General features: G+C 40.1%; 1 protein-coding gene across 3 annotated transcripts in view; it reads right to left on the bottom strand.

Annotated features, from left to right (window-relative positions):
• PCDH15 (protocadherin related 15) overlaps positions 1-19,131 on the bottom strand; it is a 1,015,846-nt gene that overhangs the window by 151,126 nt on the left and 845,589 nt on the right. For all 3 annotated transcript variants that reach the window (XM_075257479.1, XM_075257481.1, XM_075257480.1), the window contains one exon: positions 4,135-4,262. In XM_075257479.1, the coding sequence (XP_075113580.1) occupies positions 4,135-4,262 (128 nt within the window). The remainder of the gene's footprint in view (positions 1-4,134; positions 4,263-19,131) is intronic.

The following is a 19,131-nucleotide window of genomic DNA, read 5'->3' as shown; positions in this document are numbered from 1 at the left end:
ACTCAAAGATCTGTGCATCTAATTCATGAAGAGGCGCAGAGAATGTTCAGACCAGTGTATACGATGTCGCCCCCTAATTTATTTTGATCTCACTCATAACTCCTACTACCTGTGGTATAAGACATATAGGTTATATAAAATACACAGCCTGTATGTACTTTGCAGTACATGTGTATATCCATATAATATACCCACCAATGAGCCCACATAATTGCCTTGGTTTCTAGTAGGAGTCGGGCAGTGCTCTGCAGTACGTATAACTAATCACCAGCACCGATAATAACATGTTGACCTACCATCTGTTCTGTACTTTAATAGAGTACATTTTTTCACTTGTGAACAGTAGAATATCCAGCGGCTAATAGGCAAAACAAAACATATCAGCTCCACCATAATGACCTTTCACTGCTGAAATTACAGAAATTGAGATTAACTTGTAATATTCAAAAATACTTGTTTTTTTTTGTCTTCTGAAATAAAAACATAAAGTATATAAAGTGTTCAAGAGACAGTGATTCTTAAAGAAACTTTTCACATAAAATTAGTGTCGGTGAACTAAGGCAGAAAAGTAAACCGTACATTTAAGATTATCGTAAACCATTTATACCGATTTTAACAGGTCTGTTTGACGACCTATTGTGTACGGGGGCCTTCTGACTAGACACCCCCCCCCCCATCCTGCAGCAGATGCTAGGGAGTTAGGGAGTTGTCCGATCCTTTATTCCTTAGAGAGATCAGCTACTGCCGGAGGTGTCTGGCAATGACCTCCTCCTCCTCCAATGCACACTTGATCGGGCTGAGTGTGCATATGTATTGGGGAATATACATGCATATTTATTAAATTGGTAGCAAAGTGATTCAGTGTTTAACCCAGTACTTAGGTCCAGGGTTCTAATCTGATCCAGGGCAGCGTGTATTCCGCATGTGTACCCAATGTTCTGAGAATTTCCTCAGAGTGTTCCGGTTTCCTTCCCCACTCTATAATCTTACTTTTTATGGAATTAACCCTAATGATTGTATATTTGAAATAGATAATTTCTCGGCTGTTTCCGTCCACCTCATAGACATTGAATGTAACAACAAGGCATATGTGTGATTACAGATACATTGTAGCTCCTGCTGACGGAGTTTATGTAGAAAGAAGAAACAGGGGTCCTTATGAACTCCATTGTAGTGGTCGTAGGGGACCCAGAGAGTGGGCCATCAGAGATCCCCCATCCTGTGGGTACAAGTTATGTACTTAGGGGACGTTCACACTACCGTCATTGTCCGACAGGTAGTGTCCGCTCCTAGTGTCCGTTCAAAATCTCGCACAGACATTAGGAGCGGACACTAGCTGTGTCCGTGACATTTTTCATTCATTTAAATGGCGATCAGGTGCGTTCTTTTGCACTCCATGCCTGTCCTTAACTGTCCGTTCCTAAAGATGTCCGACTTTTCAAGCGGACAGCAAAACCCGACGTAGGTTTTTTCTGTCCGCTTGCATCTTTACAAACGGACAGTTAAGGACAGGCATGGAGTGCAAAAGAACGCACCTGATCGCCATTTAAATGAATGAAGTGTGTCACAGACACAGTTAGTGTCCACTGCTAATGTCCGTGCGAGACTTTGAACGGAAACTAGCAGTGGACACTACCTGTCGGACAATGACGGTAGTGTGAACGCTCCCTAAGTAGGAAAACACCTTTAAGAATCAGATGGATTTTGTGCATGTTAAGGGTTTGCAGAGCAATTACAAAAGTTTTATTTTCATTCTAGAAGATGTATAGAGACATTTAAAGTTTTGCTCATTGATTTTGCATAGCAATTTCTAAGCTTAACAACGTGATTGTAGAAATCTACAGCATGTATTGTAGCAAAACACATTATATAAGAAAGACATTGCTGCGGAAAGCAGTACTTCAAATGCACAGTTGATATTGATCAAAACTTGTATATTTTCCTGGAATTGGCTGCACATTTCAGACATTGTGCTTGTTACATCTGATTATTTATATGTAGACATGATTTGATAGAGTTGTGGTGGATACACTAAGGTCATAAATCCTGGCTCATAAGCTTCTGGAAAGTGATTGACAGGAATTGGCATGGGTTCCTGCAGAATTGGTTCAGGAATATCTGTACACTCGGATAATGAAATCTCAAATTATTTAACCATTATCGGTAAATGGCACAAATAAGAACTCGATTCCCGGAATTAGACTGTAAAACTATTGCACAAGCAATAAGTGACGTGTAACTAAACCTATAACGTGCATTGCTTTATAGAGTCTATTGTTACAAGAGATGGGCGAAACCCTTAGTTCTGGGTTCAGTTTCTGGCTCGGGTCCCTGATTTTGTTTCGGGTCAAGCAAGTTCGGTACCAACCACCCCTTAAATTGGCATCAGGACTATTAGGAACCTAGTATCTACCAAAGTTACTTGTATCTTAGATGCTACGGGTTTAAGAATGTGTGTGTATTGTGTAATCCTTTGTTACTGGCTCATGAATAATTAGGTAAAGAAAAGTTAATTGCAATGTAATCAAATATAAATAAACTAAATGTAATAGTGAATTTAATTACAAATGGTTCACATCAAGCTATTAATATGTTGCATATTTGCTTCCACAGGAATCTTGTTAAGCTACCTGAAATAGAATGACTCTGCTAATTATGTTTATGGATATTTAATCCTTTAGTTGGGAAACGGTATTAGTAAAGTGCGCAGGTCACATGGCATTTACTATGGCCTCTTTTTATCAGATTTAGCTGATCGTTCAATTAAAAGTGCAGTGCACAATGCTTTACCAGAGGTCTGTGTTTATCTCTAAGGATTTTATTGGAAAATATTCAGCCAATATAGGGACACATGTACATACAGTTAACAAATCATGTCATTTTGATGCAAAGGGAATAGCGGGATACAAAAACATGAGAGAAAGCCTACTTAGATGTAAGCATCATGATGTCTGTTCGTACCACAAGACCACTGAGGGATGATCACAGGACCACTAACATAATTCAGTAGGCTAGAAGAGGCCCAAAGAGCTTGGTTTGTTTAAAAAATTTTTTAAAAAATTGAGGTTTGCCACACAAGCATCTTAACATTGACACTCCCTGCATGAATGTTGATATGAAGCAGGCCTAAAGAGGATGGGAACCCACATCGAGTGCCGTGACAGAACCCACGAGAAGGGGGTAGGACTATTTATGTTCTTACAGTAGATTCTGAAAAAGGCCTAGATTATAACAGTGGTTTGTGCCTGGCAAATCCCCAATACTGCTTAACTCATCCTCGTCAGCATCGTTTATTCCCACTCATTACTGTACCATGGGCATTAAAGTACAGTTGTCAATGTGAAGAGAGCCACAGAGACCAGAGCTGTTATCTTAGGCCTACTCTCATCTCACCTCAATATAACATTTATTCTGCTTAGTGCAGCAACCTCCAAGTTTCGCAGAGCTGAAATATGAAACCATTGACTTGTGTGGGTTTCTACTGTTAATCCATAGGTTTCCAATTCCATGCAGAGACTATACAGTGTCTCATGGCATGGGATGCTACATTGGATGTTGTGTTATGGAGTCATTTCCCCTAAAAGCATAGGGATTCAGTATGTCCGCACCATGCAGCACAGGGACCTGATGTACAACCTCAACCATGTGCGCAGGTGTTTTTGAGAAATAAAAAAAGCACATTTTGATTACTTGAACCTGAGGGGCAATAGTTCTCATGTAACATAAGACATCACATACTTGAGTCTTAACTCACGCACCTTAACACTTCTTATCCACATTTACCACACAATATGTGCGGTTTTCACATATATGCACATCCCCTCCATTTCATGGCAGTGTTGCAGCAGTTACCCCGTTCCATGGTTACTTTGTATTTACCATATATCTTTTTTATCTTCCTACATTGAGAGGTTGATAATCTCCAGCTTTGTATTCAGTGCCTTCCATACCAACAAAATCAGCACCTATTGTCTATTTCATGAAGCAAAGTCATTTCAAAAATCCTTCAAGCTGTGGTCTTTAATATGTGCCATGCTGAGAAAATAGTTTCTTTATTTCTCTATATCTATCTATTTAAATTGTGCAGCCACATAACCAATGGATCTTTCTACCTCTGATTTTCCAATTTCTTACCTTAACTTTGAGCACTGATGCAAACATCCTGGCGTCTTCTGACACTCCTCCCAGATAGAGCTTCTTAGAAAACATGGGCGCATGATCATTTTCATCCTGCACTTCAATGTACACTATCGCTGTGTTACCTGTAGGGACAAGGCATCAGATATGTTGTTACTAATATGAATACAAATCTGTAAACAATTTGTCATACAAATTTGATAAAAAAATAACATATTAATATTAAATTTAGCAACATAGGCTACTATACACCCTTGTGCTGGGTTGTTTTTGGCTATCATACCAGCTCTTTGATGAGAAAGACTAACTATAAGATCATGGCACACAAAACCAATTAAATACTGGAAGAAGCAAAAACAACTTCTTTGCATAGCATGTACTTTCTGCAGCTGACAAGTCTAATTTAAGAAGTACTTGTATCCTCTATTAAATACAATTCCGGAGCATCTTTTCTTAGATCTATGTTGTGCTTTGTTATTTCTCTTAAGAAATTTATGAATAAGTTGACAACTGGGTATTACTAGCTTGTGGTGTGTCCCCGCACAGTTTTGTAGAATGTAGTTCAGGATAGTTATCGATATTGACGTGGGCTATGGATATCAGAAGAGTTGAGAATGTTTATCTTCAATACTTGTTTATTGGTGTTACAGCATACACAACCTATACCACCTAGGAGAACTAACGGGTCGTCTCTAAATCTAAGAATTCTATATATATTATTATAGTACATACATAATCTAATACATTAGACTTCATACACACAAGAATGTTACTAGAATGCACAACTGCTAACTTGCATGGAGCGGACTCTGGATGATAAGCACTCCTGACCCAATACAGCCACTTGTCGCCCTGTGCTTTAGCACAATCTCTTTCACAACTATTTTGGAGCAGTCATGTCGATTTTGTTTCTAGCCTGCCATTGCTTATGGCTATAATTCAGTTTGTTTTCCTAACCATGTTCTCTTGTTTGCTGTCTATCCTAACCTCTGCCTACACTCCGCTTAGGACAGAACTCTGCCTGCCTTGACTTTTTCTTCATCTAACCATATTAACTGCTTACTGTTTCGATAATACAAATTAGAGACTCTAGCTCATATTCAGGGGTGAACCTACCCATTTCGCCGCCCGAGGCGAACTACAGAAAGCCCCACGAAGAGGGCGGGGCTTAGTGCTGTTCGCAGGCAGAGAGCAGGCACGGAGAAGACCTGCTCTCTGCCTGAGCGTGAGGGGAGGCTGCTGGAGCAGCGCTGCTCCAGTGGCATCCCCAAACCACCGCTCAGTGCTAAGCCAGTCCAGGACAGCTTGTCCTGGACTGGCTTAGGTAAGCAAAAATAACGCCCTCCCTGGGGCCCTTGCATAGCGCCGCCTGAAGCGGTCGCTTCAGGTCGCCCCATGGGAGGTGCGGCGCTGCTCATATTGTACCAGTTGTTCCGTTGTCGTCCCATGGATGCCAGTTCGTTTGCTCTCCTAGGTTTCTTCCAGCATTGTGTTGAAGCTGCTGATTGAGATATCTGTTCTGTTACCGATGTATGGCCACTGTCAGAAGGGCCTTCCTAACAGTCTAGCTGAGTTGTGAGGAACGCTCCTCCTGACAGTACTCGTCCATAGCTCTGTACTGTTAGAGGGAGCATTCCTTACCACCTGGTGAATACACTTACCTGTGAGGAACGCCCCCCTTCCCCCAGTGCTAGTCTATGGATGAGTACAGTTAGGTGCGGTGTTCCTCACAGCTCAGCATCATCAAAAGGGCGGTACGGAACGCCCCCTCTGACACAGGGCTATGGACAGGAGGGGCTGCTTTCTAGCGATATATATGGAATCAACGTTGTGAAATCCTGCCTTGACTCACATATTGACTTGGCATTAACCTGCCATTTCTTGTTTATGTAATAATTAATTTCACATTTTTCTGTCCAGTAAAACATCAGACCAAGTCATCTCATATATTCTCCTTACATATCCATAGCGTTCTCATTAACTTCTAACCCAATAGTCTTAAGTTAACATTTTAGACTTAGCCAATTTATTGTTCTTTGTGTGGGAGTGTTTGCCTAGCGTGGAAAATTGTGGGATTTTCATTATTAAGAATGTATTATGTGAGTGACCCTGAGCAATCTGCTCTCTGCCGCAATAAGCCGACATGATATGGTAATCGCATTCCATTTGAATTTTGATCTTCAAAAAGCAAACACGAATGAAATATTATTTGTCTGCCTATTTCAATAAGACATATATGTCAGGAAGAATTAAATTGCTGTATAATCACAGCTTTGTAAAGGAGCTGAACTTTATAACAAGCTCTAAGATATTAACCTATGTACCTTGGAAGCATGTAAATGGCAGATGGACAAATCTAAAACAGAGCAAAATTCAGTTAGTCTAATAGTAATCCTGGAAAGTCATCCGGAATTACTGAAGAAATCCCATCTTAAGGGAGGCAGGGTGAAATTAAAGAAAAAAGAATGACTGCACCTCTTCTGTACTGGGCTCTCATGATGATGTGTGTGGGATACAGTGCGAAACACTCAATATCTCATTGAGTAAAGCCTAAGAGGCAAATAAAGGTAGATGGATCAAAGTTATAGATTAAAGCATTTTTTATTTCTTTTGCTTACTTATATAGCGGCATCATATTCTGTAGCGCTTTACAGAGATATTGTCAGTCATTGTCCCATATAGGGCTCACAATCTACATTCCCTATCAGTATGTCTTTGGTATTGGGAGGAAACCAGGGTACCCAGAGGAAACGCACGCAAACAAGGGGAGAACATAAAAACTCCTTGCAGATGTTATACCTTCCAACATAGGACTCCAGGGCTACAAAGCTACAGTACTAACCCCAAGCATATTATAAATCCATCTTCCAAATCGCCAACCTTGGGGCATTCCCACCAGATATGGAGATGGGTATGCCTTGGTAATTTTGAAGCTTACAGCACCATAAATCAGTATGATGAGGTACGTTCAGTGCACAAAAGCCATAGTCAGTCTATAAAATATAGCTGATACATTGACCATATTTCTGAGCCTGTAAAGGTCCCTTTAGACATGTATAAAAATGAAATGTTCATTACTTATGCTCCAGATCTATGTCCATTTCACTCTATTTTCTCACCTGCTTGATGTTCAGTAGAACACTGCTTTTTATTTGTTGGAAGTAACTATCAATGCTTTAGAGAGAAGGATATCCTAATTCACTTATTATACTTTACAGTTGTTATTGACATGGGAGTAATAGACGATTTACTTGCCCTATACTCGTTACATTGCCTGTATATTGCTCCATCTATCGATATGACAAATTGCATTATAATTTGATTAAACCTGACAGTACAACCTCCTATTGAATAAAGCTCTGTAGCCAGAGATGTGACTGCGCAGACTGTCATGATCACTATAAAATCTTTCATATAAAAGAATTCCTCAGACATCCAGATTTCCCTGAGCTGCGACACAAGCAGCCTGTGATCAGTAAGCATGCATCTCCGAATACGCAGTAGAGCCATTTGTGTCTATTTGGCTACATGATGAGTATTATTCTCTAACTTAAGAATCTGCCCACGTGAGTCTGACTTGAATTTTCACAAGTTCAAAGCTGCGATATCTACAGATATTTCAATCTCATTTAGAGCTTAAACAATTTTATTGCTTGAAGAAAGCAATCCAGCAAATAAAATCTAGGCCGTACTAATGTTTTCTTGGGTGAAGAAAATGTGATTTCTATCTCATGTAATTTTAAATCAAAATATATCTTTGTGAAAGAATCTAAAGTATAAATAAAACAATGTGTGATATGAAAAAACTGAATGCCTATTAAAGGGAAGCAAAAAACCTGGGCACACACTCTCACACACATTGCATTGTAGTTTGCTAGTTATTTGTTTATAAGATATATATATATATATATATATATATATATATATATATATATATATATATATATATATATATATATCTACAATACACATTGGTTCAAAGGAATTTCCAACATTTGAAATTGCAACGTTTCGGTCACGGCAGGTATTTACAAACCAGATCTGGGATGCGAGTGCCATGGATAGGGTGCCCGTTACTCTGGAAATTCTTCTGAACCAATGTGAATTTATTGGATGGCTCCTTTTGCATATAGCACATTTGAACAAATAAAATCCTTAAGTTGCAAACTGCAACTCAGTATGTGCTGTGTTTTTTTTTTTTTTTTTTTTTTTTTTTACTTTAAGTATACATTGAGTTGGACAATTATTCCACGACACCACATCTTCATGACTGTTCAATAACTCTGTTATCTCAGTGTTAGAGAACCAGTCATCACAGGCACATAGCTATTGTCATGACTTTAAATCCAGGACTTTCATCAATTCGATAGTTATCCCCCTTAACCATGAACAGGTACGCTAAGTCCTCACGTTGTGGAAAAGCAGCTTTTTTTTTGTTGTAGAATTTTCTGTGTTTTTTTTAACCAAAATCAGGCGTGGATTGAGCAGAAGGTAAAAGTATAACAACTTCCAGTATTTTTCCCATCCCTTTTATATCCATTCTTGCCTTTTGGCTCAAGAAAATGCAGCAAAATCTGCAACATCTTGGGACACCTTGCGCCCGGGAGTTCGTTCTGCAGGTTTCCGTTTTCTGCACAAAACAGAGCAGGAGACGGAAACCTGCCGGCATCTTTCAAACCCATTCATTTGAATGGGTTTGAAAAGTGTCCGGATATGAGAGCCAGTGAGCGTTTTATGTGCTCCGCCGCGAAACCATTTTTTTTTAACCGGACACAGAGTCGGACATGCAGTACTCTGTGTCTGGTTTAACCACTTCAGTACCGGGCCAATTTGTGGTCCAGGACCAGACACATTTTAGGTTTATTTTGTATGTGCGGTTTTGAGGGCTGTAACATTTTTCCCGTATGTCTCAGTCAACTAATTTTGCGTCTTTTTTCGGGGACACATAGGGCTTTATTTTTATGTTATCTTTATTTTCGAATGTGTTTTAATTTTTTTTTTTCTATCCAGGAAAATATAAACAAAATAGGAGGGAAATTGTGTATGGTTTTCAATTTTTTTTTTTTTTTTTTTAATTTAATAACACAAAGTGTCACTGAAAAACTTTATAATATAGTTTTTCCTCTCCGTTACGGTAATTTTTATTTTGTACTGTGTCGTCGGGGGTGGGGCTATAACCTTTAATAACGGTGTTTTATTAGCGTATTATTTATTTATTTATTTTTTATTATTTTATTTACAATTTTTTTAAAACTTTTTTTATTATATTTTTATTTTATTTTTTTTCCCAGATTGTGTCCCCATAAGGTGATAAGAGACCTTTGGGGACATCTGATCACTTATTTTTTTGTACTGGAGGCTGATTTCTCCTATAACTGGGGCTGCTACATTTAACCCAAGTTACAGGAGAAATCCAGCCTCCTGCATGCTGTATACACAGCTTACTGAGCTGATCTGGGTCCTGTAGGACCCAGCAGCTCTTGTAAGACTCTGCTCCCGGCGGTTCACGTGTCCGCCAGGTCAGAGGGCAGCTGATTTATGGCAGCATCCATAGCTGTGTATACAGCACTCATTGAGCGCTGTATACACAGCGATCGAGAAGGCAGGGGAGGTAATAAATCTGTCCAGTCTTCTCTCTGGGAGCTCCGGCTGAAGTTACAGCCGGCTCCCAGATTCAGTAGCTCCACGATCTCCGTGCAGCTGCTGTGTTTCGACTGGACGTACAGGTACGTCCTGTCAGAACTAGGCAACCACTTCCCGGACGTATATAGTCTATGGGCGGTCCGGAAGTGGTTAAAAAAAACCCGGTTTCGCTGCGGAGAGCATAAAACGCTCACAGCTGGACTCGGCATGACAGGAAACCTTATAACGGAGCTCGGGCGCTGGTGTGAACCCAGCGTAATCTGTCTGCTTTATGTACCTCCTTAATTAGATGGGGGAATAATACATCGGCCAATCCATTTACCTGACTTATGGGGCAGTCATAGTGCTCTTTACATTTACAACACATCAGGACATTAGGTCCTTTTCTAAGGAAGACAGGCAGTGCTGACTTGTTGCCCTTATTCTTGAATACTATGACCTGGTTTTTCACAGTGATAACCTCTCATAGTAAAAGGTCCCCTACTCAACACTTTGTGAAGTTAAAGGGATTCTACCACTAAAATGCTGTTTTGTGTGCTTTAGACGTTGGAATAGCCTTTAGAAAGGCTATTTAGAAAGGCTTTAGAAAGGCTATTCATCTCTTACCTTTATACGTGGTCTCCGCCCCGCCGTTCCTTAGAAATACGGTTTTTTTTACCGGTATGCTAATGAGTTTTACGCGGCAATGAGGGCGGGCCCCAGTGCTCAAACGGCAATGGGGGTGTCCCCACTGCTGCCAGAGAACCCGCTCCAGCGACGCCCTCTTCTTCAGCTTCATCCTCCCCTTCTCTGTCTTCCTCCTTTGTCAGCTCTGACACCTGCGCAGTCTTGCCTTACGACCTCGAAAATATGGCCGCTGGCCGGCATGCGCAGTCGGCTCTACCAGTGTCTCACTGGCAGAGCCGACTGCGCAGGCGTCATAGCTGACAAAGAAGGAAGACGACAGAGAAGGGGAGGATGCAGCTGAAGAAGAAGGCGTCGCTGGAGCGGGTTCTTTGGCAGCAGTGGGGACGCCCCCATCACCATTTGAGCGCTGGGGCCCACCCTCATTGCTGCGGAGAACTCATTAGCATACCGGTAAAACCCGGTATGTCTAAGGAACGGCAGGGCGGAGACCACGTCTAAAGGTAAGTGACAAAAAGCCTTTCCAAAGGCTATTCCGACGTCTACAGCACACAAAACAGAGTTTTAGTGGTAGAATCCCTTTAAAATGTATATGTTATTTCAGGTGACCTTTCAGGATACAAAATTATGTGCATAGTAACCCTATGTCTGGCTATTATATCACTCATAGTCTACAGATTTTGCTGATTTTTTTTTTTTTTTTTTTTTTTTTTTTTTGAGCCAAAACCAAGAGTGGATTGAGACGAAGACAGTTTCCTATAATAAGTAAGAAGTAAGAGTTTCCTGTAGATTTCCAATTCCTTTTGTACCATGGAGCCTCACCACAATTTTACCCCACCACAAAATACTCCCACAATGCACACACATCTCTCTAACAGTCAGACAGTAAAACGTACAGGGCCCCACGTTGTGTAAACGTACACACACATTGCAGAAAAATATCCACAATTTATTTAAAAAATTGAAGCTACCTATGCACACAAAATGAATATGAATGGATCCTATTAAAAATGTAATGTGTACATGAGCCTCCCATTTGTCCTAATAAAGATTGGACGACATAAATTTCAGTATCCCCGGGCTTTGTGTTCATAAGGGAAGCAAGAATGTTTTCCTTTCTCCAGTCAGATATGTAGAGAATGGGATAGATATAGCCAAATGGTTGCGTATGGTCTGCTGTAGAGTGATGTTGCCCGTGCTGTAGTATTAACCTGGATTTTATTGAGCATTATAAATATTGATTTCCCTTTTATTATTCCCTCACGATTTAGAGGTTAATTCTGATTCATAGCAGGACTAGTTTTACCATAATCCACATTCATATCTAAAAATATGGAGTGTAACAAATTGTTGGTTAAATGTTTATCAATATTTGCAATGCGCGTAGAGAATATTTTTGTCAATTAATTTGATTAGATTTCCCTTCATCCAGTTCATGTATTTACTTGCAGTAGAAGTTCAATTACAGCCACTTCAGTGATTATAGAAACCCAAAGTGAAGTGCAGAATTAGACAATGATAAAGTTCTTTCCCCCTAGAGACATCCATCAATTTGCTGGTCTTATCTCCCCTCATTAGTGTGTTAGTTTAATGTGTGTGCGACTTTTCATTTAAAACCCATGGGCAGTGCTAGTCTCAGACTCAACCAGTTGGTTTCCTCTGTATCTCTATGTTGTGTCTGCAGCATATATAATACTGTTAGACACACACAAGCTTTAGGGCTTGTTCACACGGGGCAAAAGGAGGTGGATTTTGGTGCTGAATCCACGTCATAATCCGCCGTCTCACAATAGCGGTCTATGTAGACCACTAGCTTACTTTTTTCCATGAGCGGCATGTTGCCGCTCACGGAAAAAAAGAAGCGAGCTGCCCTTTTCTCAGGTGGGTTCCACGTCTGATTCAGCCCTGGCGTCCACCTTGTGGCAGCACCCTCTGGACTAGGCCCATTCATCTGGGCCTACTCTGGAGTGGGAAGCTGCGACTGTCGGAAGCCACAACAGTCGTGGCAGGCGCATTTTGGCCCTATTTTGTAGTGTCTTCTTGTGTCAGAATCAGGACCAAAATCCGCCATTCCGTGCCCTGTGTGAATGGGGCCTTAAAGGGAACCTATCGTTAAAATGCTATTTTTTTCTGACTAACATGTAGAAATAGCCTTAGGTAAGGCTATTCTTCTCCTAGCTTTAGATGTCAAAGTCAACTGTACGTGCCCGCGGTCATTTGCATACCGAATTCATTTGCATACCAAAGAAAACGTATTTCTACCGAATGGTGGCTTCTAAAGGTAGAAGAAGAATAGCCTTTAAAAAGACCACAATTGCATATAATTCATAAGTTGATTAAATAATTGTTAAGTTGATTAGCTTCAAAGAAAAAAAATGCGAAAATAGAGTAGGTGAGGTTTATAAAAGATGTTTGGGTCTTCAATAAGAACATCCACAACAAACTGTGCTTCAATCTTGTAAACTGTGTATTTTGTACAGAAAACACAGGCCACACTCACCCAATACCAAATGAAAAATGGCTCTATGTAGGATGTAGACAGGGCCTTACAGCTCAGGCACACAATGTTGATATAATACCCACCCACACATCTACAGTCCATGAGAGTGGCGGACGCCTGCATTTCAAATACACACAGATAACATTTCTACAAGGCGTCTCCACATGATGTGAGGCACACGGCGCCAAAGCACAGCCTATTAGTCACACCCATACTGCCAAGCACCACTTATAACAGTACCCTGCAAAAATAACAGGGCCTGGCTGCATCCTGAAAAAAAGGTTTTGACCAAAAATACGGCCAATCGCAAACCAACGTCAAGCTTCCCCATGCACTAAGAGTCCCTAACCAAAAAACAGATTACTTAAAAAGACATAATTTTCAGAAAATCCTCACAGAAACCCGTTGTCAGAATCATGATAATAATGTAGTCATTATTTTCTGTAAAGTGATGCAAAATATTAAGGCACTGTATAAATAAGCAAACTAAATCTATTTGTGCTTGTGCTAGTATAGATTGTACATGTGAATATGTATTTGCCAACATGTTATGTGATGTGCTTACGCATATATTATGGGATTATTGCGTATGCACATAGCTGTTTTGGCTATATACCGTGGTGTGTCCTACGCCTCCTGGGATTTTCACGCGCGCTTATTTCATTTACACTATTTAGTATGTGGATTTCTGTTAATGTGCAGCACAGATTTCTGAACGCTGTGACGCCATTGCAGTCTCGCTCCCCCACATATTTGACAGGTGTGTGTGATTTGTCAATATTGGATTGAATATTCAAGGAGCATATTTGGATTATACAGTAGTTTTAGGTCCCCTGACAAAGTTGCCATTACTGTGATACGTGTGGGGTTGTTCAACCGTGGCACTCTGTATTGAACATTCTCACAGCCCTTTATGAGTTAGTAGTCATTCGTCAGTAAAGTAATATCTACATTCTAAAGCTTACCGTGTTATTTTTTCTTGTATATTTTATGCATTTATATTCCTTTGATATGCACTCTTCATTAGTTATTGGCATTTGGGACTGTTTGTTATATTGTTGGGATATTGTAGCCTACTTTGGGAAAGTGCTTATGGGTGGACTCCTGATATTCCACTAGCCCTTTGGCTTTTTGGTGTATCTGATTGTGCATGTCCCCTTGTTTGTGCCACAATGGGATGCAGCGGGAAGGGGTTAAAGAGATTAGGCAGGAAAAAAGAAAAGGTTACCAGTGCATTCCCTGCATTGGATAAGCTATAATACTAAGGTTGAGTTCACACAGAGTCAGGAATCTGCCTCAAAATCAGCCTCCAAAAAAATCCTCCCAATAGAACTCTATTTTTTTTGGACCAAAAGACTCCATGTGAACTCAACCTTATACATATGCAGGCCCTCTCTCGGTTCTAAATAATCACCCTTAATTTCCGCCCAGCTCTGCCCTATTGCTTCAGTGTAATCTTGCACTATGTCTGTGTTTAGGGGCGATTATTTAGAATGGAGAGCAAAGCCCTGGCAAGAGAAAAAGAAACCCTTAGAAGGGATCCTATCATTAGATACCCGATTTTTCTAACTAACACGTAGGAATAGAATTGAGAGGCTATTTTTCTCCTACCTTTTAGATGTCTTCTCCGCACCACCATTCGGTAGAAATCCGGGTTTTCTTTGGTATGCAAATGAGTTCTCTTGCAGCACTGGGGGTGGTCCTCAATGCTGCGAGACAACTCTCCAGCGCTGCCTCTATCTTCTTCTGGAACGCCCTCTCCATGTGTCTTTTTCCGTTCTGAGTTTCCACAGGCAGAGCCGACTGCGCTTGCCCACGGCCACAAGAAAATGGCCGCTTACACAGCTTACTGTTTAAGAGGTCACAAGATCTTGTGGCCGTGGGCATGCACAGTCGTCTCTGCCCGAGGCCCAATGGCAGGGCCGACTGCACATGCCTAGAATTTTCATGAATATGGAGCTGCAATGCACAGTAAGAAAAGGCATCTTGGCAATGTATAGAGGACACCCTGTAAGTTACTGTTATTAGTTTGATGCCCATTTTCCTGCTGACAGACTTGAGGACACCTTTCTAATGAAGAGGAATTGTCTTCAGCAGTCTACAGTGATGCTGTTCAGGATTTTTTCAGGTTTATCCATTATCACTTGTATCCCTCCTGTATATCTGTGCCAGACTTCACACTAGTCTTAAGTAGTGCATTTAATGAAAAGAAACAATCCAGTGTCAGATAAGATGCGTTGGTGAGTTCCTTTAACATTGCTTAATTTTAGACTGTTCATTCAATGTCACCTACCTCCAGAGTGGCTGATCATTACGTTGTCTTTGAACTCTGTAGCGCTACATTAATTCATTGCTATTTAACTCCATATTATTGCATCAATTCTGTGCCACCAAACAGCAGAGTGGCAAGTTATCTTATTGAGTTACACTAATTTTAGCTTAGCATGTAATTTTTCTTTGTTAATGATAATGATTCACACTTGTCCAACAATGCCTATGCACTTGAGCAACTTGGTACGAATCAATTTTACCTTGTGTATAACTGGCAAGCACTTTTCAGCATTATTACAGCTCTGTGCAATGAAATGACATGCTGTTCTGGAGATATAGATTTAAACCAACTTTGAAAGTGCACAGCTGAACTTCTAATGCAATGCCAGCCACCGACGTTCGCTATAAAGTACATCATTATTATAAAAATTTCTAATTAAAGATCATTTAATATCATATAACATTCTGTCTACGCCATTGATTCAATTAACTATCTTTTTATAGTTCAGTTGCTAGGTGTCGTTATGTGATTTACAATACAAATTATAGGCACAGCAAGCCTAGGCTACTTAAAGTAAAATCTGCCCAATTTTTTTTTTATCTTTTTTTTTTTTTTTTTTTGGCATGTCATTTGTCTTGACATTTCAAAAAAGATTAAGTCTTGGTTCACAGAAGGTCTTTTTTTGGCTTGTACTATATTTTGCATATAAATCACAGAACCACCTACTGTAGCTGTGGAAGATTGGAGGATAAGCAGAGTGTGCACTTTTGGGTCCCCTGTGATTTTATAAACTCCATCATTTTCTCCCTGATTTTTCTTTTCTATAGGTAATTTGTGATGTTGACAAAATGGCCAAAGAAGATCTGAAGTAGAACTTTTGAGATGTAAAAAACAAACAAAAAAACCAAACCCTAAATCAGTTATGGTCATATGAAAAATGTAATGTGATTTAATGGACTTAATCAGACATGGCATGTGACTAAGACCTAACTGTACAACAGTGGATTATTATTAAATCATGAAATACTGGAACTCCTACTTTTGCCTCTTGTTCTGTTCCACAAATGCAACTCCTTTCTATCCTCCCTTATATATAGGCATTCATGTGGGTCCCAGTGATCAGATTCTTAGTAGTAATAGCCTACTCTATCAATATATCATTACTAGCTTCTGCCCCCGACTTCGTCTGCGTGTTGTTGGCATCAATGATCTGGTGTTTCGGCAGTTCTCAAGCTGGCCTGTCGCTGAACTTGTTCCTACCGCCACGCCTGTGATTTTTCCAGCATCTTGGCAGCTCGCTGGGATGCCATATAAAGAGTGTGTTGTTAGCCTCTCTATTATGAAACTGTCCATTTGTGTGGTGTTTTACTGTCCCGAATAATATGCAGTGAGGTGGACTACTAGCATTATAGTTACACATGTTGCTAGGAGCGCCTGTCTCCCCTCAAATACTGTCCTATACCTAGACTTTGGCTGGGCCATGGCAACACCTTGAGTCTTTTTTTATTGCATTACCCTGTTTCAGCCAGGCTTTAGTTGCTGGATAGATGGCTTCATGTTTGATTCTAGAATACTTTGGTATACTCCGGTTTCTATGGATGAATCATTGTGTCAGGATCTTGTTTGGTTGAACCCTTTTTTTGCCAGCAGTTAAGATGGAGATTTTTGTGTTTCCTGCCTGTGACATCACCCTGGTTTCCTGATGCCTGATTATTTAACATGTGTGTATGTGATTACCCAGTTGCCTGAGTATTGTTTCAGAAGCATGCCTTCTGCCAAGGTCCTCAAGCTCTAACCGATTGTTTCAAGTTGGTTATTTACCTTTCATGTTGGTTGCTACCTTTGAATAACTTCCAGCAAGCCATTCCACTGCTAAAGACTATTGCCATCTACCTACTCCATTGTAGCTGAGGAACTACTGCTTCCAGCAAGCGTGTTTGCTACTAAAGACTATTGCCATCTACCTGGTCCATCACAGCTGTGGGATTACTGCCCCCAGCAAGTCCTCCGGCTGCTAATAGAGCTGCTGTTTCCGGCCAAGCTTCTCTGCCTTCCATTGAGCTGACTGTAAGTCTGTCTATTGTCTTGCTGTTGGTATACTCCCTGTTGCCAGTCATTGGTCTCCAGAAAACTAGTAACGGTGTTTGTGACACATTGACTGCAACAGGCCCATATCCTCACCCCTCCACCACCACCGATTCTATATGGTGTGTTTTTTATATTCTGTTTAGTTTCACCCAATACGGCACTGTATATTATGACCAAACGTTTCCACTTTTGTCTCGTCTGTCCAAATTACATTGTTCTGAAAGTCGTATGCTTTGTTCAGATGCAAGTTCTGATTTTCTGTCAGCATTTCTGACACTAATAATTATTGAAATATACTTTATTCATGGATTTTGGCTCCTGTGCCAACATCATTTCTATATTGTTTACCTTGTTTCTCACTGGCTTTTCTCTAGAGTAAGGCCACATTCACACAACCAAGTTTCAGCTGTGAAACTTGGTACGTGTGTTGACTGCGTTTACTGTCCTGAACAGTATGCCAGGAGAGGGGCTTCTATCATAGTTATGTATGATGCTTGTAGTCCCTGCCTCCCAGCTACATACTGTCTCTTACTGATTATAGTATAGGACAGTATATGGCTGGGTGGCAGTCATGTGAATTCAAGGTAAGAGTGTACAGGCTCTAATAAAATGGAGAGCCTGGGGGGAATGCTTTAGACATTTACATCTCAGTAGAACAGTACGTTTTGTGTCATGTGAAAGATGGTATTCTCCAAAAAGACCGCAGCTTTAACTTTATTATTTCTAGAGATATCTTCAATTAAATACAGACTTGGGATTGGGCCATATAAATATGCCATGCTTTGGTCCTCCGTGCTGTTCTTTGTTTGCTTTATTCTGACCTCCGCTCTACACATGGCATATTACTTTGAGTAGTTGCTGTACCGGTAACCCTTTCCTGCCATGGACATTTTTGTTTTTTCATTGTGTATTTTTACAGAGCTATACGAGAGCTTATTTTGGGCAGGACGAATGGTACTTCATAGTGGTACCATTGAATATTCAGTGCAGTATATTAGGAAACTGGATCAAGATTCTGAATGGGGTGGAAATAGAAAAAAAAATGCAAACACACCATTTAATTTTGTTTTAAATTTTTTTTGCAGGGCAAGTTATAGTTTTTATTGTGCTTTGGGGAATGTCTGATATTTTTCTAATTTATATAAAAATTTTTGGAAGGAGGTGAAATAGTAATAAAACTGTGATTTTTAGATATATATATATATATATTTTTTTGCCTAATATGAAGTTCACCATGTGGGATAAATATTGATATATCTTAGGTGCTTGGTATATCTGTAAGTCATCAATATGTAAGGGCTGAGATATTGTGTAAATTGGACCTCATTAGCGGTATGCCCGAAAGCGAAAATTGCAGCACCATTTTTATTTCCCATGTTAAAGCCCGAGTTGATTAATACTTTGAAGCTTAGACTTTCGTTGCTAAGAAATTATTTATTCATTTTTTTTTCTTCATTTAATATGATTACATGAACCGAGAACAAAAACTAATCGCCTTAAATATTTGAAACTTCCTTCAGGTACCAAGCTGAAAAAAAAATTCTGTGAAGAAATAGGAAAATACTTAATGCAGACCGCTGTGCTAATCTGTTTCTAAATAAACGGTCACTGTTGTGTTTAATTACCTTTCACTAAACATCACCCTAATCTGTCTCCACAGATCAGTTCAAAGAGTTTTTCATGTAGAAAATATGAAGTCATTTCAGATACTTGGAACAGCAGAGGTCTGTTGCTGCTAATAGCGTTAGATCCCAGATGCATTAGGAAACTTTTAAGGAACTTTCTTTATTGGAACCTGCTTAATTTCCTAATTCAGAGTTCATGACTTAACCACTTCATTGCTAAAGGCTTCACCTGCCCTTCCTTA

This window comes from Leptodactylus fuscus, chromosome 10, assembly GCF_031893055.1.
Source record: "Leptodactylus fuscus isolate aLepFus1 chromosome 10, aLepFus1.hap2, whole genome shotgun sequence".
NCBI classification, from domain to species: Eukaryota; Metazoa; Chordata; class Amphibia; order Anura; family Leptodactylidae; genus Leptodactylus; species Leptodactylus fuscus.
This window is presented reverse-complemented; position numbering and strand designations above follow the sequence as displayed.